Raw genomic sequence first — 20,665 nt, 5'->3', positions numbered from 1 at the left:
TAAGCCCTTGTCACAGGAAGTCTTACTGAGAAGCCCAACAGCGGCCCTCCTCACCATAGAGAGGAAGGGAGTCCCACCTGCCCGGCCTCCCCTGTGGGTCCCAGAGCCCCTGAGTGCACAGAGCGCCTGCCAGGGCAATGCTCTCAGAAGCACCTTCCTGTCCTCTCACCCTAGGGTGGCTGGGTCCCTGTGTCAGGAGGACAGACTGATGGAAGGCACAAACCACCACTGCCCCCTGGGGCTGGGGTGGTGCCTCTGTCCGCCCCAGGCTCCAGCGCCTCAGGGACCTGCTGCACCCCTCTTCAGGGCCTCTCACCTCTCAGGGCAAATGGGAGAAGCAGCGGGCGTTCTCTCTCCAAGACACTGCCGGGCGACAGCTCGGTCAGGGTCAAGTCCAGAGGAACGGGAGGCGCTGGGGGCCACAGGGCATCCCCCAGTAGGCTGGCTGGGTGTGAGGACCCAGAGGAGGTCCATGGGATCAGCCAAGAGGGTACTTGGGTTCTCGCAGGAGTGGCATCAAATTCGAGCCAGTAGGAGGTGAGAGCAGGTCCCTGAAGACACAGAGCGCAGGGACAGACCGTGTCTGGGAGACTCGGAAAGGAGGGAGAGTCTTTGCTTGGACTCTGGGGTTTTTACTGAGGACCGTGCACTCGCATCTTCTCCGGCATCCGGAAGCAAAGGCGAGTGTCTACATGTCCTCCCTAGATCACTAATGCCCCCAAGCCAGGGGTCTTGGTGAGTCAGTGGTCTTGGGATGGTGACCCAAGCTGGTCACTCCTTAGATGTTATCTGTTGTGCTGGAAAATTCCAAAGAAATCATGAAGTCGCTGACCTTTATGAGGAAGACATGCATCATCTGTTCTATAAGGCGTGTGTAAGGCAGGGCTGTCGGTCCCGGCAAGAACCGAGGCAGCAAGGGGCGCCTGGGCAGCTCAGTCGGTTAAACATCCGACTCTTGATCTCAGCACAGGTCTTGATCTCAAGGTTGTTTATTCAAGCCCTGCGCTGGGCTCCACAATGGGTGTGAAGCCTACCTTAAAAAATGGAGGCACAGAAGGGGGACCCCTTCACTTTTCCTGTGTCACGCTTACTACCTCTCCACTTTGCCTTCCGTGCATATGGGCCCCTGGCCTCTCTGGGCTTCAGTTCTGCCTTCTGCCACATGGGCACACAGCTCCCTGCCCTGCCTGCCTCCCTCGCACCCTGCTGTGACTCGAGATAGCAAATGAGCAGGACCCTGGGGCAGGAGGCTGCCATTCACACGGCCAACCTGGGGTACTTGGGAGGCAGCCACAAATGACCCCCGTGCCGACCTGTTGCCGGGGACTTATCCTTTCATCTGGGGAGTCGTCCTGAAACACGTCACAAGATGGGCTGGTACTTTCTCCCCAGAGAGGCAGATGGAACATAACCTTCTTGAACTTTTCCACCAATGTCTCCTTAATTGTGGAGGCTGGGAACTCAAGAAGTCAGGACAGCTGCCAGCGCCAAGTCCCTCGGTTTACCGAAGGATCCACTGGGTGTGGTGCTCTGCCCCTTTAATACGGCAATGAGGTAACGAGGTTGAGTAAGGAAGAAGTGAGACTTTATCCATTCGCTTGCTGTGTCACCTTCCACCCCAAGTGTCTGCGTAAACCTAATGTTCCGGGGGCTGATCCATGTCTGTCTCGGGGCTCCTCCCCACACACTCACTCACCCACCCACTCCTAGTGGAGAAATCCAGTTGTAGGGGAGCGTGAGCTTTGTGGTCAGAGTGACTGGTTTCCGGTCCTGGCTTTGAGGCTATCAGCTGTGTGACCCTGAGCATGTCACTTAACCTCTCTGAACCTTCTTTTGCTCTCTGCTTTCACTCTCCAGGGAGGCCATGTTGGGGGTGGGGTAGGGCCTGTAGTCGGGATGCTGCTGCTTCCTTCCAGGGACAGGGCAGCCCCCAAGGGCCTCAAAGAGGATCTGTTGGAGGACCGAGCACCGTGCAGGGGTGCCACGCCCCTCGGAGGCTGTCCCGGGCAGACTGGGGAATCTGGAAAAGCACTGGCCAGAGCAGCCCCTGCCCTCTACTCCCTGCTTCCCGGAAGACAAGCCTCTCTGAGGCCACTACCGGGGCGTCCTGGCCGGGTGTGAGCCTCCCTCTCCAAGAGGCCATGGAACATTCGGGTCCTCTCCCACCTCCTGTTGCCCTGACTTCCAGGCCCGCAGGGCGGTTCGCCTGGCCACTAGAGTCTTGAGTTTTCCCACTGGCAACTGCGATGTTTCTTTCCAGGTAAGCAAAGTTGCCCCGATTTCACTCATCCGGCTCAAGGCCCGGCTGCAGGAGGCCATTCTGGCCAGGTCCACGCAAGGCCCCCCAGGACACAAAGGCTTCCGGTGGTCAGGTGCAGGGGCTTTCCAGGTCGTCTTGGTGCGTAGATCCCTGTGGACGAATTTCGTTTTCGTTTTGTTTTGTTTTTTAATTGTAGGAAAATGCACAAACATAAAATTTATGGTTCAGCCATTTTCAGGTGCGCAGTTCTGCGGTATTAATTACATTCACACTGTCGGGCAACCATCCAGAGCTTTTTCATCCTCCCTGAGAGTCCGCCCCATGAAAGACGCCTCCGCTGTCCCCCTCCCCCAGCCCCTGGCGCCCCCCCCCCACCCTTCTACTTTGTGTCTCTGAATTGGACGGTCTCGTATGGGGGAAGTCACACCGTACGTGTCCATCTGTGACTGGCCAGGTCCACTCAGCATCCTGTCCTCGAGGCTCATCCACGCTGCGGCAGGAGTCAGCGTTTCCTTCCTTTTTAGGACCGAGTGACGTTGTACGGAGAGACCGCGTTTTGTTTGCCTCTTCACCTTCTGCCATGAACCTGAGTGTGCACACGACCATGATGGTGACGGTGGCGACTTCGGGTTACACGGACGGGAGCTAACAGCGAGTGTACCACACGACACGGGCGTGAGCGCTCGGCCGAAGTGATGCGGGCGACGCCGGTCCAGGCGGGCCGTGGACGCGCGTGGGTTTGAGAAAGTCTGAACCGGGTCCAGAGGACGCCTGCCGCAGGCCTCGCTCCCGGCCTCCTCCCCTCGCGGACCCGGGGGGCCCCCTCCCGGCTTGCCCTTCTCCGGAAGCCCGCCCCCGTCCCCGGGGCCCAGGGAAACATCTGATTGGCTCTGCTCTCAGCAGGCCATTCTGATTGGTCTCTGCTCAGCCTATGGATGGGCTCACCTTGGTCAGGTGTCCATACCTGGCCCAATCAGCGTTGGGGAGAACAGGTCTTGGCGGGGGGGGGGGGGCGCGCTTTGGTTCTCCCGGGGGCCCGGACCCTCTTCCTGGGGTTTGTGCAGGTGGAGCCTGGGCACCTGCTGCTAGTGGTGTGTTAGGGGCTGCCGGGAGGGGCCCTGGAGGATGAAGGTCAAGGTGTGAGCTGACTGACCTTTGAACCCAAACTTGATTCTAACCGAGGGGCGTCGGTGTGGCCACGGAGCAGTCCTGTCCCTGGGCTGAGCCCCGCAGGTGCCCCGTCTAACAAGGCACCTGAGTCTTGGCGCTCGCTGAGTTGGTTGGTGTGGGATGGGAGTGGGGGGTGTGTGTTGGGGGAGGTCCCCGGAGCTCCCCAGACTCTGCCCTTCCCCCTGGGCAGCCTGTGCCCTCCTGCCAGCCCCTCTTTTCTCACTCAGGGAGCCCCGCCAGTGAGGACTTCAGCTCCTGTGCTTTTTTTGACCTTGTTTCAAGTCTTGGGGTGTCCTCTTTGGGGTCTAGGACTCTCCGCACCGACTCTTCGGCGAGTGCCTGCCGATAAGAGCCTGTGTTTGGTTCCAGGCTCAAGTCAGTGCCACCCTGTCCCCATGGGGGTTGGGGGGGACTGGGGGAGGCTGTTCCCGCCCCACCCCCTGGCACACAGTCTGTCTGCTACTCCCAGTGGGATCTTCCCTCCCTGAAGTGTGTGCCAGGGGTCTGGGCCCCCACCCCAGCAGAGGAGCGTCTCTAATTGTCCCTGACTAATTGCCGGCTTCACCTGTGCGGCCTGGAGGGGGGCCCTCCCCTGGGCCCTGGGCTTGTTAGTGGAAGGAACCGGATTTCCCCCAGTTCTACGCCAACTTGGGGGGGGGGTGAGCCTATTGTGGCTTGGAGCATTTATCTTTCACAACAGGCCTCATTCCCACAAGGAGGGTTTGCTGTAAACAACTCAGAGGACACCCCTCTTACTCAGCGGGGCTCCTGCCCTAAGGGAAACGCTACACAGGCCCCAGGGAGTTGGGGCAGAAACCAGAAAGGCGCAGGCTGCCCGCAGCACCAGCGCGCAACCAGCTGAGCCGCACAGGCCACTCCCCAGGCCCAGTCCTCCATCCTCTTTAAGCACTATATCGGTGTCTAATTTATACACCGTGAACCCCCCCGCCCCCCCGCCGGGGCGTACGGACACATCTCAGTGCTTCTCGGTGAGTTTATGGACTGGGCACCCTCAGCACAGGCCAGGTGTAGACCGTTCGCATCAGACGCACAAACTCCTGTGCCTCTTGGAGGTGGGACCCTGCTCCCGCTCCAGCCCCAGGCAGCCACCCATCTGTTGTTCTCCGTGTCTGTAGATTTGCCTCTCCTGTACACGTCCTGTCAGTGGAACCTTACACCATCTAGTCTTTTGTGTTTGGTTTCTTCTTTAAAAAAAAAAAAAAGTTTTTTAACGTTTATTCATTTTGAGAGACAGAGTGGGAGTGGGGGAGGGGCAGAGAGAGAGGGAGACACAGAATCTGAAGCAGCTCCAGGCTCCGAGCCGTTAGGACAGAGCCTCACACGGGGCTCGAACTCACAAACCTTGAGATCATGACCTGGGCCGAAGTCAGACGCCCAACAGACTGAGCCACTCAGGCGCCCTGGTTTCTTCTTAAAAAACTTTATTTTAATGTCATACGAACACCCTGTTCACACAATTTTCGGTACAAGATGAATTATTGTGGATTGTAGGTGCCTTTGGTTTCTATTCCTTCCCATCGTGTTTCTGAGGTTTCTCCATGTGGCATGGATCAGTCGTTTGCTCCTTTTTATTGCTGATTAATTTTCCATTGTGTGGATGGGCCACAATTCATTGATGTATACAACGTGAACATGTGTTTCCATTTTTTTGCTCTTAAGAGTAACGTCGCTGTGAGTGCACAGCCCTATGTGGGGGCCTGTTTTCACTTCTCTCGGGCACATACGGAGCAGTAGAATGTCTCTGTCACACCGTAAGTGTCAGAAGCTGCCAAGCTGCTTCCCAGAGCGGCCATGCCATTCACAGTCCCACGTGCAGTGTGCGAGCAGTCCAGTCCCCCACATCCCTGTCCACAACTTGGTGTGCTCAGTCTTTTGTTGGTGAACTCGCTAATACGTGTGTAGTGGTGTTTCATTGTGGCTTTAACTTGCATTTCCTGATGACTGGAACCTCTTCTCATGTGCCTGTTGGTCATCTGTATATCTTCCTTGGTGACCTGTCTTTTCAAATCTTTTCCCTTTAAAAAAATTTTTTTTAATGTCTTTATTTTACTTTGAGAGAGACAGAGAGCAAGCAAGGGAGTGGCAGAGAGAGAGGGAGACACAGAATCCGAAGCAGGCTCTAGGCTCTGAGCCGTCAGCACAGAGCCAGACGCAGGGCTCGAACCCATGAACCATGAGATCATGACCTAAGCCGAAGTGAGACCCTTAACCGACTGAGCCACCCAGGCACCCCACGTCTTTTCCCTTTTTAAAAATTGGGTCATGGGGGTCCCTGGGTGGCTCAGTCGGTTTAAGTGTCCAACTTCGGCTCAGGGCATGATCTCACTTTTCGTGGGTTTGAGCCCCGCATCGGGCTCCATGCTGACAACTAGCTCAGAGCCTGGAGACTGTTTCGGATTCTGTGTCTCCCTCTCTCTCTGACCCCCCCCCCCCGTTCATGCTGTCTCTCTCTCTCTCTCTCAGAAATAAATAAAACATTTTAAAAAGTTTTTTTTTTTTTTTTATTTTTATTTATTTCTAGGAGAGAGAGAAACAGCGTGAGCAGCGGAGGGTCAGAGAGAGAGGGAGTCACAGACTGAAGCAGGCTCCAGGCTCTGAGCTGGCAGTCAGCACAGAGCCCGACGCGGGGCTCGAACCCACGAACCGCGAGATCATGACCTAAGCGAAAGTCGGACGCTCAACCGACTAAGCCACCCAGGCGCCCCTAAAAAGTTTTTTTTTTAATAAAGAAAAATTGGGTCATGGAGGAGTCTGGTTAGCTCAGTACAGAGTGCGATTCTTGACCTCTGCGTCGTAAATTCGAGCCCCACGTTGGGTGTAGAAATTACTTAAAAATAAAATATTGGGATGCCTGGATGGCTCAGTTGGTTAAGCATTCAACTCCTGATTATGGCCAGGTCATGACCTCACAGTTTGTGAGTTTGAGCCCCGAGTTGGGGTCTGCACTGACAGCACGGAACCTGCTTAGGATTCTCTCTCTCTCCCTCTCTCTCTGCTCCTCTCCTTCTCTCTGTCTCTGTCTCTCTAAATAAACATGTAAACAATCAACATCTTTAAAAAATGGGTCATGTGTCTTCTTGAGTTCCAAGAATTCTTTTTTTTTTCTTAAATAGTTTATTGTCAAGTTGGTTTCCATATAACACCTAGTGCTCATCCCCACAAGTTCCAAGAATTCTTGATACATCCTGTGAAGTTATGTGATTTATAACCGTTCTACTCAGTTTGTGGAATCATCAATGGTATCTTTTGAAGTGCAAATGTTTTTAATTTTTATAAAGTCTGATTTATCAATTTTTTCTTTTATAGGAAAAATATTTAAGACCTCTTTGCCTACCACCAAGGTCATGGAGATTATCTCCCAAATTCTTGAATTTACCTTAGTTTCCTCCCCACCCCACCCCACCCCAACCCCAGCTTCCTAGGCCTTCCTTGGCTTCCAAGCATCACTTCCTTGGTTTTTTCCTCTCCCTCTCAGGCACCCCCCATTTTGTCCCCTTTTAGTAGAGTTTTGCTTTGCTTGTTAATTCTTAAACCAGGCCATACTCCCCAAGGACAGGGATATTTCTCTGCTTTGTTCACTGCGGAGTCCCAAGCGCCTAGAACAGTGCCTGGCATACAGTAGGTACTCAGCAGATCTATGTTGGATTCGGTCATATTGTTCCTCGCGTGGCACTGCGTGGCATTTGGGAGAAAAGTCCAACCGTATTGTCCAGGACTACGAGGCCCAACGGGACCTGGCCCTGCGCCCCTTGCGCACCCCCGCTCTGCCCCCACGCTCTTCTCTCTAATCCTCAAGTGTATCAAGCTCACTCCCAAAGCAGGGCCTTTGCTACAATTGTTCCCTCCGCCTGGAATCCATTTCCCTCTGCCTTCCTCAAGACTGCCTCCTTCTGCCCATCAGAGCTCGGCCTAAACGTCACCTTCTCGGGAGGTCCTCCCGGGCCACCTTATCAAAGCACCCCCCCACACACACACCATGTTCCATCACACTATGCCATCACCCTGCTTTCATCGTCCACAGGCCACTTTCTCCAATCAGGAAATTTCCCCACTCTCCTCACGTAGTGGTTGGCTCTCCTCCAGTCTCCATGGGGCCCAGGACCGAAGCAGGGAGGAGAACAGAGCTCCTGACCCGCTTTGGTCAAGCCCTTCCTCCTCCAGGAGACTTCCTTGCTTGTTCTGGCCCCTGGAGGTTCACCATCTCCTCTGTCTTCATTGCTTTCCCACTGGTGACTTTGGCGGCCCCTTGAAGGTCTCATTCCACATGAACTCTGGGCTTGGCCATGTCACTTGTTCTGGCCAATGAAATGTTAGCAACTGTGGTGGAAGTAGATGTTGGCTAAGCTCTTGCATGTTGGGGCTGTTCTCTGCGGAACCTAGTTGCCATGCCGTGAGGAAGGCCATGTTAGCCACGTGAAAAGACCAAGCAGAGGAGAGCCAAAGAATCTGGGATGACAGCCCATGCTGGCAGCAGGCTGAGATCCGAGCTGACAGCTCACATCAGCTGCAGCCGTGTAGGTGAGGCCACCTTAAATGTTTTGCCAAAGTCGAGCCTCCAGCTAACTGTATAACTGTAGCTGTATAAATGACTCAGCTGATGGCACATAAAGCAAAAGAGCCATCCAGTCAGTCCATATTTCTTATGTGAGAAATAAGAAATAGTTGCTGTTTCAAGCCACTGTTGTGGGATTGTTTGTTACACAGCAGTAGATAGCTGATGCACCTGTGTTAAGCCTCCTTTGTCTCTCAGGGATAACTGCAGCTCACTCTCCTTCTCCACCCTCAGTCCATTGCTCTCCGAGTCAGACACTTCTCCCAATCACCTCCCTCTTTGGGGAGAGAAGACCCTCCCAAACATTACCGACCTGTCTCCTAGGCAGTCCAGTCCTGTGTTCCCTCCATAATGGGCATCAAGAAAAGCCTAAGGCTTTAGTGACACTTGGCAAGGCCCTCCCCACCCTCAAGGACCGCAGCTCCCCAATGGGCAAGGGGTGGCAGAGTAAGGGAAGGCTCCCTGGGGATCCCTGATCTCCCCGTTCAGACAGCACTAGATGCTCAGTAAGCTCCCTCCAGTCGTGTCCTTGGGAGGGAGGGGGGTCCCCGCAGTGGGAACAGAGGACAGGCTTGGGGCACAGTGACATGCGGGGTGGGCCAGCAGCGGATGGCTGGGTTCCCGGCCAGCCACTTCCCGGCTGTGAGCCCTGTGGCCAGCGACTCAGACCTCTCTGGTCTCGGTGTGTGCATCTATCACAGGGGCCCGGTATGAAGAACCCTGGGCGGGTCTGGCGCTCAGGAGACTCATAAAAGTGCACCTGGGGAGGGCGAGGAAAGGGGCCAGGGGCGGGGGTCGGTAAAGCCCCTGGGGGGGCGCCGTCGGGCCGCTGGCTTGGTGGACGGCACTCCTGGTGGAGGGAACAGCCAGGGCGAACGTGTGTTCCCCGCGGGGCAGGTGAGGTGTGCCTGCGGGCCGCGGGAGCGCAGAAGCCGGGCTGGGGGCCTCGAGGCTGTCTCCCGGCGGGGACAGGGGGCAGGGGGCAGCGACCGTCCCCACGCCCCAGACCCGGAAACCGCAGCGCCGCCCGGCCTCTTCCGCTCGGGGAGAGCCGCCCTCTCCACGCCGCCTCCCGCGGGGTCCGAGGGCTCCCGGGCGGGAGGCGCGGGGAGAGGAAACCCGACCCTGTCCAATACCCCTCCTCCCCCCGGCCTCTCACCCCTTCTCGCCGGACGATCCCCCGCGCCCTCCACGCCCCGGGACTTCCGATTGGCGGGTCCGGACGGCGCAGGCCCGAGCCCCGCCCACGAGGAGGGGGAGGGGCGGGCAAGCGGGGCGCCCGAGGGGCAGCGGGGCGCCCGAGGGGCAGCTGAGCGCCGCGGGCAGCATCGTGCCTATTTTACGGCGAAGACTAAGGCCCAAAGTGGAGAGAGGCTTGCGGAGGCCACAGAGCGAGTGGCGAGCGGGGTGAGGTGTCGGGGGTGGAGACTCAAGCCCGCGGGACCCCGCCGCGGGGAAAGGGCGCTCAGATGTCCTTGCCCCCGGGCGACCTGGGGCGACCTGGCCCCCACCGTGGCTGAGCCTGGACCGGCTTCAGGCTGCGAAGACGCGCGCGGCCGCCAGGGGACGGTGTCGGTCCGCGCTGGGCGCGCCAGTAGAGCCCGACCGCACCCCTGCCTGCGCAGGTCCCCTGCGAAGACAGGGAAACTGAGGCGGAGCCCACTCTGACTCCGGCCAGTGCCTGGACCCCTCCCCAGGGCCGCGGGGCGGGATCCGGTAAGAGGCCTCCCCTTTCCAAGCTCTGCATCGATGGGTGCAGCAAAACAGGTCAACGGCCCCTCCCTCCATACACCTGCTTTGGCCGCTTGCCCAGTGGCTCCGCTTCTCCGAACTTGTTTCCCTTTAGAGTCACCTGAGGGAAAAGGTTTCTTTGGACGCAGGGATCCAGGTCCCCACAGCTGGGGGGGTCCTGGGAAGGTGGGGTAGTGTTCCCATGCTGGGCTGGCACACAGAGGCCGCTGTTATTAAAACTGAGCTGTGTGACCTGGGCCAGGCCTGGCGCCAGGGCCTCAGTGTCCCCTTCTCCCTCACTTCACTGCAGGCCACAACTTTTAAAATTATTATTGGGGCGCCTGGGTGGCTTAGTCGGTTAAGCGTCCGACTTTCGCTTAGGTCATGATCTCACGTTCGTGGGTTCGAGCCCCGCGTCGGGCTCTGTGCTGACTGCCAGCTCAGAGCCTGGAGCCTGTTTCAGTCTGTGACTCCCTCTCTCTCTGACCCTCCCCTGCTCACGCTGTCTCTCTCTCTCCTAGAAATAATAAATAAAAAAAAATTTAAAAAATTATTATTAATTAATGTTGATTTTTGAGACCAAGACAGACAACGTGAGCAGGGCAGGGGCAGAGAGAGAGGGAGACACAGAACCCAAAATCTGTGCTGTCAGCACAGAGCCCCATGCTGGGCTCAAACCCATAGACGGTGAGAGCATGACTTGACCCAAAGTCAGATGCTTAACTGACTAAACACCCCACCTTTTTAAATGTTCTATGGGGACGGAGGGGAAAGAAAATCCCAGAATCCCAAGCTGGCTCCACACCCCCAGGACAAAGCCCCATGAGGGGCTGGATCCCACCAGCCATGATATCATGACCTGAGCTGAAACCATGAGCCAAACCAAGAGTCAGACGCTTAACTCACTGAGCCAACCAGGCACCCCGCAAGCGGGAACTCCACCCACGAGGGAGCAATAGAAAATAAGGCGGGAGGCCCCGTCAGTGGGGGGCTGTCCTGGGCCAGTCCACCTTGGCTGTGCTTGTCCCCATGGCCCTGGGTGTTCAGCTTGCTGCGCTTCCCAGGCCAGGCCAGGCCAGGCGGCTTAGCCAGATACTTCTTGGCCCTTAGGAGGCACTGACTCTTCTCAAGGTCACACAGCCTGGCAGCTTGCACTGTGCCCTTGCACTGGTCGGGGAGGGACGGGCCTGGCCTTCTGCCCTCCCCACTGCTTCCTGTGCCTGCCAAGTTCCCCTCCTGCCACTGTCGCTGTCCCCAGGGCAGCTGGAGCAGGCCCCGACCTGGGGAGCCCTGTCTGTGTCCCACAGTCTGCACTCGGGCTGGGCCTCTGCCGAGCCTCCCCCTTGTGCTCAGGGCTTCCTGGCGGCCCGGACTCTGGTGCAGCCGATGAATCATGTGCTTCCTGCTCCCAACCCTCCAGGGCGCCTCCGGCATCACTCCCCACAGGCAACCAGGCCTGCTGGGCTCCCACCCCTGCCTGCTCCCCCCAACGCGGCCCCACCCACCCACCCACCCACCTAACTCCTTCTCCACTTAGTCATCAGCATTTATGGGGCACCCACAGCCCTCCCGCAGGGGTAGGCGGGGCCCTCCCTGTGGTCCAATGGAGAAGCTCGCAGAAGTGCAGGACAGTGTGGTGGGGGCCCACAGCGGCTGGGGGGGGGGGCTCCACTAGTCAGGTGACACCTGAAATGGGTCCACGAAGACTTCTGGGGACTGGCCATCCAGGCCAGAGGGAACAGCATGAGCAAGGACCCCCGGGGACCTAAGTGCTGAAGGCCAAGGTTCCTGGTGGAATGTGAGGGGGTCTGGCCTCGAGCCAGGACTAGTGAAGGCAGCATCTTTAAGCTGAGGAGGGGCTCTGAGCGGAAGAGCTCACAGCTGATGGCTGGCGTGGCTTTGACAGCAGGGTCCTTCTCAGGCTGCCGGAGGCTGGGGCTTGGACTGGAGCCTGGGGCAGGGCAGGCCGCCTTGACCTGGGAGCCCAGCTGGAGCAGTGCGGACAGATGGGGTCAGAGTGCACACCTTGCCCTTGGGACTTGAATGATGATGCAAGAGGGTGCAGGTGACTCCCGGAAGCCTTCCCTGCCCACTCACCTCCGGTCCCCAGGACAGGCTCTAAGGACCTGTTCCTTGGATAAATGGATGAGAGAAGCTGCTTAGAAGGGCTGGCTCCCTGTCCTACCCCCCTGGCTGGGTAGGAAGGGGCCCTGACCCACCACGCCACCCCGCATCTGAGGCCTCCCATTCTGTGAGTGGGAGAGACGTCCAGGAGGAGGGGCTGCAGCCTTCATCAGCCTGGAACTCATGAAACCAAAGCCTTCCCTTTTTGGGACAAGACAAAGCTTATAGGTTCCATCTCTGTGGGCAAAGCTCTGTCCCTTTGTGCCTCAGTTTCCCCACCCGTAAAGTGGGCTGACGATCCAACCTATCTTGCTGGGAAGGTCAATGAGATAATGGCCATGAGACAGCAGTTTGCCAGTGGATACTGCCTCTTTGAAAACTTGGGTGCCTGGCTAGCCCAGCCAGTAGAGCATGTTACTCTTTTTTTTTTTTTTAATTTTTTTTTTTTTAATGTTTTATTTATTTCTAGGAGAGAGAGAGAGACAGCGTAAGCAGGGGAGGGTCAGAGGGAGAGGGAGTCACAGACTGAAACAGGCTCCAGGCTCTGAGCTGGCAGTCAGCACAGAGCCCGACGCGGGGCCTGAACCCACGAACCGTGAGATCATGACCCAAGCGAAAGTCGGACGCTTAACCGACTAAGCCACCCAGGCGCCCCGCAGAGCATGTGACTCTTGACCTCAGGGTTGCAAGTTCAAGCCCCTTGTTGGGGTTAGAGATTATTCAAAGAAATAAAATAAATAAGTAAATAAATAAAAACTTACCTTAATGACACAGATGATATCTGAATATGAGCCCCTTGTGAAACACTCAAACCACAAAGAAGGTACAGAGAATAAGAACTGAAAGGGTCCCTTTCTCCTTGCTGATTCTCTCCCCAAGAGGCACTGCTGGCAATAAATCAATGTGTGGCTTCTAGCATTTCCCAAACAAAATGTATGCTTTTTCTTTTAACATTTTTGTGTTGAACTATTTACAAAGGAATCCTAACAGCCCGTTTTTGGAGGCTAGCTCTGTGCCAGGCAGAGCGGTGTCCTTTGAGAGCTCCATTCCCCTCAGGATGGCCTCTGGGGCAGAGTCTCGCCACTTGACGAATGAGGAGCTCAGCCTTTCTGCTCTCGCCTGTGGCTGCATGCTACTGCCATGTGCATTAGTCATATGGCCGCCGCGTGATTAACCTTCGAAACCAGGACCTGTTGAGAGAGAAGGCGAAACGGTTATAATTATGCTGGGATGACAGGCACTGTCCCAGGCACATAGAGAGTCAGGACTTTCTCAAGAGCTGGGTCCTGCCTCCAACTGGCTTGGGCCAAAAACAGACTTTACCAGTTTATTTAATGTGAAAGCTCGAAATCCAGCATGGTCAGATCCAGAGATCCTACAAGGACCCAGGGATGCCATGGAAGCTGTCTCCCGGGGGGTGGACAGGGGGAGGGTGAAGTCTGGGGGCATGTGAGGGAGCTGGTCCCTAGGTCCCAGGCTCACACAGTCCTTTCCATAGGCCCAGTAGAGGGGCAGGGACCAGCGGCCCTGTGGCAGAAACCAGAGCTGGGAAGGGTACGTCATGATTCTTTAGCCATTCCCCTTTGGACGGTCACTTAGGTGTCTTCCAGGTTTTCGGTGCTAAAAATGGAGCAGGCACCCTACCTCCTTGATACTTGGTAGTCACCTGTATTCTCTTCAAATATTTAATTCTGAAATAGACATGAAATACAAAATTAAGGCTAAATTCTTTTATAAGACGTTAAAGAAGGAAGCAAGTGAACAAAAACCACAGAAGTGATGATTGTATATGAAACTTGTTGGCGTGCAGGCAAGTACTTATCTGGGATAAGATTCCTAACCAAAAAATGGGTGGAGCCTTGGGAGGTGTCCTCCCCACCTCTGCATGAAAGTGAAGACTTGGTTCTTAACCCTGACAATATAGGCTGTTACCGGCCACCTCAGTTTTGGCCAGTAGGGAAGGAACACAAGAGGTTGTGCGTTTGCTGAGTTCTTACAAAACTGAACATCTTCATGTGTTCATGGGCCAGCGTGTGAATTACCTATTCATGCTGCTTGCCCATTTTCCTCCTGGGTTAACCTTTCTCACTGGGTTGCAGGAGATCTGAATGTCACTCCTTTGCTATGTATGTTGAACTCTGGTTCCCTTGGTATCACTTGTCTTCACTTAGTTTTATCCTGTCTTTGGTCGGTATTGGCATCTCAAGTTGAGCCTTGAAAGACTGGTTGGATGAGGTGGAGACCTTGAGCCCCAGGGCAGGTGGGGACAAGCCAAGCTGGAGGGGGAGGAGCAAGCACCCATGGAACAGGCCCCGGGACACCAGGTGGGCTTTGGCCCAGCACGGCTAGGCGAGGTGCAGGTGGGGACCCAGGGCAGGTGGTGGCAGGGGGAAGAAGTCCCCATCACCTTTCTTGGTCCTGGCTGCTCCCCATACTTCCCCCTGCTTTCCCAAGGTCCTGACCCTTGCCCAATCCTGCCCCTTGGAACACCTTCCTTTTGAGATCTGAAAATCCACCTGACTCATTTCACAGATAAGAGACTGGAGCTGACAGGCAGAGTTACTCGGCCTGAGTCCCACAGCCAGTGAGTAGCTGATTAGAAGTCAGCGGGTTTGGCACCAGCCTCCTCCCCCAGGAAGCTCCCTACCCTCCTCCCTCTACCTGTAGCACACACCCTGAACTGCACTCCAAGGCCCTCTACCTGGGCACACCCAGATGCCTGCCCTGTGGGACAAGTTCTCCCAGGACAGAGGGGAGTGGGTCTTGGGTTGGGTTCCAGAGGGAACATGACAGTGTCAAAAGTCAAACCCCATACCAAGACGGCTGTGCTGGTGAGCAGTCCCTGCCCGTGAGGGCATCCAGGACTCGGCAGGGCCGCCCCCACCCCAGGCCTCAGTCTTTCGTTCACTCCCCTCTGCCCCAGCCGCCCTCAACCCCCCTTCCTGAGGGAAGCTGCCCCTGTTCACACTGTCACACTGTCCCAGGGCAGCAGAGCGCCTGGCACTAAAAGGCTGGTGTGGAGGGGCACGCCCTATCCCCGCGTCCAGGCCCCAGCATGGTCCTCAAGTAGGCACAGGCAGGATGTTCATAGCCAGCAGCTGTGAGACCACACGCACGCCAGGCATGGAGGACAGCTCCCACCCGCAGAAGATGCCTCAGTGACCCAGAGCAGCGTGTGCTCCGGAGTCTAAAAGTAACCTTGGGAGAAGAGTGAGGCACAGGCAGTGAGGGCTGACTGGTGCCACAAGGGACAGCATTACAATGTCAGCCACCACCGTGGGAAAGACCCAGGGCTGGGTGGGAGGCCGGACAGGCACACGGGCCTTCAGATTTATCCACCTGTTATTTCTTAAACTGGACCCTGGTTCCCAGGCATTCGTTATGATTACCTTTATATGCCTGAAATAATTCACTAACCAACTGACTTCCAAACCCTTTCCACCTTCATTTCCAGATCCTCAGGACAAACCCAAGCTCCTTGCCCCAGCATTTAAGGCCACACGTAGCTAGGCCCCTCCGCACTGACATCTCCAGCCTCCTTCAGCCACCCCCAGACCTTTGCTCCAACTGTTCCTCAGCTGGGAATGCCTTTGATCTGCCCCACCTGGTCTTTCTGGCGAATCCATTTGCACAGGAAGCTTCTAAGTGGTGGAGATATGGGATCAGACGTGACTTTTAGAAAGAGCCCTTTAGGAACCTCAGTGAGGAAGATACATTGAAGGGAGAGGCACGGAGGGCATCGAGAGGTGGAGACAGACCTGCCCTGAGGCCAGCTGGCACCCGCGGCCATGCCCGTACAACCTCATTCCCCTCGTAGTCACAGAGATGGCATGAGGTCTCAACTCCAGCCCTGGAAAAGAATGAGGATGAGGAAGCAAGGGGCCTGAGCTCTGAGCCACAGGTAGTTAGTTCACCTCGGCTCCCGCTTCCCTAGGATCAACCCCAGGATCTCCGTTCACTTTGCCCTTCTCCCCCCGTCATACTCGGAGACGGCCAGAATGGGAAAGCTAGGAGAAGATGCAGGGAAACTGAGGGCCTAGACAGAGGAGCAGGGGAAAGCCGAGGCGAGGCAGGTGGATCCCAGATTCCCTGGCCAATGACCTAGTTTCTCTAAATCTGGTGGTCACCATGGACCCCATGAGCTTCACTGCGGGCCTGTGAGTTCACCCCCCCCCCAGGTGGGGCAGTGCTTCAGGTGGGGGCATCTGGTGTGGTCTCAGCATGACCTTGGGTGCCCGCATGTGTGGCACCCCAAACCTAGGACCCTTTGTGGAGAGGCTGGGGCGGCTGGGGCCCAATCCACCACAATATCTGAAGAAAAAGTAGGGGAAGCACCTGGTTTTCCTTCTGGCTGCTCGTCACGTGGGAGGCCACCTCCCTGCCAGCCTCAATTTCCTGGCCTGTGAATTGGGGGTCGTAATTTGCACCGCCGCCGGTTGTGAAAATGAAGTGAAATCAAGTCTGTTTAGCACGGAGATTGGCAGAGTCCGCGCTCATTAACAGCTGCCTGCGTCCATTCGTCCGTCCCCTGGGAGCGTCAGCCTAGAGCAGGGGCTCCCGACGCCCGGACCCCGGCCTGGCACACGCAGTCGGGGCCCTTAGGGGTCAGAGCTCCTGCCCCTTGACCCCTCCAGGGACTGACGGGAAAACAGTCCCCTCAAGGTCAGGGACGGTTAGTGCAAAGGGGAGGTGGAAATAGGACTCCGGGGGTGACGAGGGAAGTCACGCTCTGTGGAGCCGGGGCGCCCACGAGCGCCCGGACTCGCACTGCGCGTGGGCCAATCGTCCCCCACGTCCCGGGCCGCCGGGGGCCTCTCCTGGCCCGCAGCTCGGGTTTCCGGGGGCCCCGCCCCGCGCCGGCCGTGCCAGCCCCGCCCCCCCAGCGCTCCCTCAAGTTTCTCCCAACTTTTCCGCGGGTCTGGCCGGGCGCCCCGCCCACAGTCTGGTGACGTAACAATGGTGCAGCGTAGCGACCAATGGGAGGCGGCGGGGGCCGGTAGTGCGGGCCAATGGCGGCGGCGGACGGTCCCGCGGTCCTACCGGGCCGCGACCGCACTGCGCCGCCCGCCGCCCGCCCGCCGCCGGCGCCGCCGCCCAGCGATCGGGCCGCGGCGGCTCAGACCGCGGCTGCGGCGGGCGCGGGCGGCGGCGGCTTCCTCCCGCCCGCCCGTCTCGGGACCTTTGCCTGCGCGCCTGCCCGCGGGGTAACAGCGCGCGCTTCGGCCCCCAGCGGGGACGGGGACTGGGACGTCAGGCCCAAGGGCCCGCCGCCCCCCACGGTGAGTCCCCCCTATTCTCGGCGCGCAACCCCAGCCCGGGGCGCTCTCCCCTGGCCGCCGCCCCCTGGGGGTCCTGGGCATATGCACACGCAGGTGCAGCCCTCGCTGCGCTGGCCACCGGTCGGCAAACACCCTGGCCTGGACCCCCGCGACCGCGGCCGCCGGGAGGGGACGGGGAGGAGCGCCTGGCGGGCGGCCCCGGGCGCAAAGCCCTGCCCTCGGTGGCCCAACCCCCCCATTCACGGAGCCGCGGCTGTGACTCGCTGCCCAGTGACGTTGGGCGGCCCAACTTTACGTAACCCGCCTGGAGCCCCACGGGTATCCACACAGGGTACACACACCTGGGGCGCAGAGTCCCAGGCTTGGAGGGGTGGTGTTTCGGGCACGGTGCCCCCCCAAAGAGCACTGTGGCTGCAGCCCACCCCCCACAGTGCTCGTCTCTGTAACTTAGTTACCCAGTGTGTTTGGACACGGCCTGTCCGCCGACCCAGGTCCCTTGTGACCCACAGCTTACCCTTGAGAGAAAGCAGTGAGGAGCTTGGAGCAGGGTCAGGGGTCAGAGACCAGAGCTCAGGTTGGGGCCGGGGGCTCAGAGGGCAAGGTCAGGCAGGACTCAAGCTGGGGTCCCTTTGGGTTGTGGGCCCCCCCCCATTTCTGGGGTGAGCCCAAAATGGCAGGCCGGAAATCTTGGTTCTAGGCTTGGCTGTACCATGACTTGCCAACTGACCTTGGACCTTGCTGGAAAATGGGATGACAGCATCTGCTTCTAGTAGTTGGGAAGATCAAGAGAAGTAGCAGACCTGGAGGGGATTTGCTGTAAAGCGTTGTGCACACCCGTTTCTAGGTTGATGTCACCGTGCCTCCTCCCAGCTGCTAGGGTTGAAGATATCCAGTAAACATCATGTTTGGGTGGAAGGCTCCACCCCAACTCACCCAGCTGGGCTCACAGCTTCCACCTCTCCTACCCCCTTTCTTACAGATGAAGAGGTTGAGGCTCAGAGGAGGAAAGTGATACACTCAACGTCCTGTGAGCAGAGTGCAGGAACCAGGTAGGTCTGGGTCTAGAACTCTGTCACTCTCTGGGACGGAGGGAGGCCCTAGGGGCTCCCATCTGTGGTCAGGGGTCAGAGGATAGGGTCACGGTCAGGTGGAGCTTGGCTCAGCTGGAGATGTGGACCACAACTTCCCTGCCCCCCCCCCCCGGTCTTTTCTGTTCGGGGTTGGATGCACTTGGTCAGCCTAGTCAGTCCGGTCGGCAGGTCCCTGGGCTGGAGGAGGCGGGGAGGTCGGTTTTCAGCGTGGTCCTGGCGAGTGGGGCTCTGTGGGTAGGGGGAAGGGAAGGGCATCTCTAGCAAAGGTGCCAGACGACAAGACACTTTAAGGGAGGGAGATCAGGTGCAGCTAAATCAAGGATGTGGGAGGTGGGTCATGACCTAGCAGAGAAGGGCCGCTCCTAGGCAGCAGGCAACCTGGAGCTTTGGAGCCTCACCGCGATCCGCTCCCCGCAGGTGCAGGTGGTCAGCCGCCGCCGGGTCCATGTCGTGAGGCCGGGAGGCGGCCGTCCGCCACCAGCATGCCGTGGGACGCGCGGCGGCCCGGGGGCGGCGCCGACGGCGGGCCCGAGGGCGCGGGCGCGGCGCGCTCTCGGGCGCAGAAGCAGTGTCGCAAGTCGTCGTTCGCCTTCTACCAGGCCGTGCGCGACCTGCTGCCGGTGTGGCTGCTCGAGGACATGCGCGCCAGCGAGGCCTTCCACTGGGACGAGCGCGGCCGCGCCGCCGCCTACTCGCCCTCCGAGGCGCTGCTCTACGCGCTCGTGCACGACCACCAGGCGTACGCGCACTACCTGCTGGCCACGTTCCCGCGGCGCGCGCTCGCGCCGCCCAGCGCCGGCTTCCGCTGCTGCGCCGCGCCCGGGCCGCACGTGGCGCTGGCCGTGCGCTACAACCGCGTGGGCATCCTGCGCCGCATCCTGCGCACCGTGCGCGACTTCCCGCCCGAGGAGCGCGCGCGCGTGCTCGACCGGCGCGGCTGCAGCCGCGTGGAGGGCGGCGGCACGGCGCTGCACGCGGCCTGCGAGCTGGCGCGCCCCGAGTGCCTCTTCCTGCTGCTCGGCCACGGCGCGTCGCCCGGCCTGCGCGACGGCGGCGGCCTCACGCCGCTCGAGCTGCTGCTGCGCCTGCTGGGCCGCGACGCCGGGGCGCCCAACGCCCACGCCGCCGCCTCCGGGGCGCCCGCCGCCGCCGCCGCCGCCGCCGCGCCCGGGGAGCCGCGCCAGCGCCGCCTGCTGCTGCTCGACCTGCTGGCGCTGTACACGCCCGCGGGCGCCGCCGGCCCCGCCCGCCGCGAGCTGCTGGACGACCGGCCGCGCTGGCAGCGGCTGCTGGGCGAGGACAAGTTCCAGTGGCTGGCGGGCCTGGCGCCGCCCTCGCTCTTCGTGCGCGCCATGCAGGTGCTGGTCGCCGCCATCTCGCCCGGACGCTTCCCCGAGGCCCTGGACGAGCTGCCGCTGCCGCCCTTCCTGCAGCCGCTGGACCTCACGGGCAAAGGCTAGACCTCGGGGCTGCGGGCCCTCCCGGGCGTTGGATTTTTGGAAAACACTATTTTTCAGAGCGTTGTACCCAGCACTTTACATATACTGATCTCTGTACCGGAGAATCCTGCTTCGTGTGTTGCGTGCGCCGCGGGCCGGGCCGCAGGCGTCCTGGGCTGCGCTGAGCCCAGCTCCCCGCCTCCCTCCCTTTTTGCAAGAGTCTAGGGGTCATGCCACTCCCTGGAGCCAGGCCCTGCCCTCCGCTCACTGCCCAGCCCCCGGTGCTTCCCATCTTGATGCGGAGCCGCCCGGACTAGGTGTCCCGGAGGGAGTGACAGCTGAGCTGAGCAGGAGCGCGGCAGGGGGTGCGGACCGACGTGCCTGAGCTGGGGACAGCGTGTGCGAAGGCCTGGGGGCCAAGACAGCAGATGCTGTGAGGTTCTGGGAAAGAGGTCCCCTGTGCGGTCGGCGCATAGGGCCTTGTAAACTCCTGTGTGCGTCAGAGACCGGAAGGCTTGCTGTGCTTGCATTGGGGGGGCGGGGGGGGGGGGAAGCAGACCCAGGCCGTGACCCCGCTTCTCCCCTGTCCCGTCCTTGGGTATCCTTGTGACACCTCCCGCCAGAACCGGGCTTGTCCGTCTTCCCTGACAGCAGCAGGCACCTAGTCCCCGGCTCCTGCTTTCCTCACCTCTGCTGGGAAGCCTCTGGCACCTCAGGCCCGGGACCCCCGCTCCACCCCATCTCTGGGTGGGGTTAGATGTGCCTTCCTCCGGGGCTGACTGCGGTCTGACGCCGGGCGTGGGCCCCAGCGGGTGTTAGGGGGTGCCTGCGGGTGCCTGCGTGGCTGTGGGTCCCAGTGGGCAAGCGCTCTCGTCCCGGCCAGTGGAGCTGGCTTTTGTAGGAAGGTTCTGAAGACCACGCTTGACAGATGCGCCTGGGCCGCGATCCTTCAGGCCGAAGGGGCTGGCGGGAAAGCTGGGCCCGTGCCCTCAGGGGCC

At 59.1% G+C, this 20,665-nt stretch overlaps 1 protein-coding gene and 2 long non-coding RNA genes across 3 annotated transcripts; 1 reads left to right on the top strand and 2 right to left on the bottom strand.

The window, feature by feature from the left end:
* Window positions 1-9,794: 9,794 nt before the first annotated feature.
* Window positions 9,795-12,310, bottom strand: LOC120244608. Its single transcript, XR_005531585.1, has 3 exons — window positions 12,138-12,310; window positions 11,421-11,860; window positions 9,795-9,855 (listed from the first exon to the last, which is right to left on the bottom strand). It is a non-coding gene; the product is annotated as an uncharacterized LOC120244608 (long non-coding RNA).
* A 315-nt stretch (window positions 12,311-12,625) lies between these two features.
* LOC120244601 lies at window positions 12,626-16,692 on the bottom strand. The gene is made up of 4 exons (XR_005531583.1): window positions 16,194-16,692; window positions 15,463-15,708; window positions 13,503-13,549; window positions 12,626-13,048 (listed from the first exon to the last, which is right to left on the bottom strand). It is a non-coding gene; the product is annotated as an uncharacterized LOC120244601 (long non-coding RNA).
* A 233-nt stretch (window positions 16,693-16,925) lies between these two features.
* Window positions 16,926-19,789, top strand: ANKRD9 (ankyrin repeat domain 9). Its single transcript, XM_039251226.1, has 3 exons — window positions 16,926-17,137; window positions 18,117-18,186; window positions 18,646-19,789. Exon 3 carries the CDS (start codon window positions 18,711-18,713, stop codon window positions 19,686-19,688), a length of 978 nt encoding a protein of 325 aa, XP_039107157.1. The 5' UTR covers window positions 16,926-17,137; window positions 18,117-18,186; window positions 18,646-18,710; the 3' UTR covers window positions 19,689-19,789.
* Window positions 19,790-20,665: the final 876 nt, after the last annotated feature.

This window comes from Hyaena hyaena, unplaced genomic scaffold (assembly GCF_003009895.1).
Source record: "Hyaena hyaena isolate Hyena2069 unplaced genomic scaffold, ASM300989v1 scaffold_386, whole genome shotgun sequence".
In the NCBI taxonomy this organism is placed as follows: Eukaryota; Metazoa; Chordata; class Mammalia; order Carnivora; family Hyaenidae; genus Hyaena; species Hyaena hyaena.
This window is presented reverse-complemented; position numbering and strand designations above follow the sequence as displayed.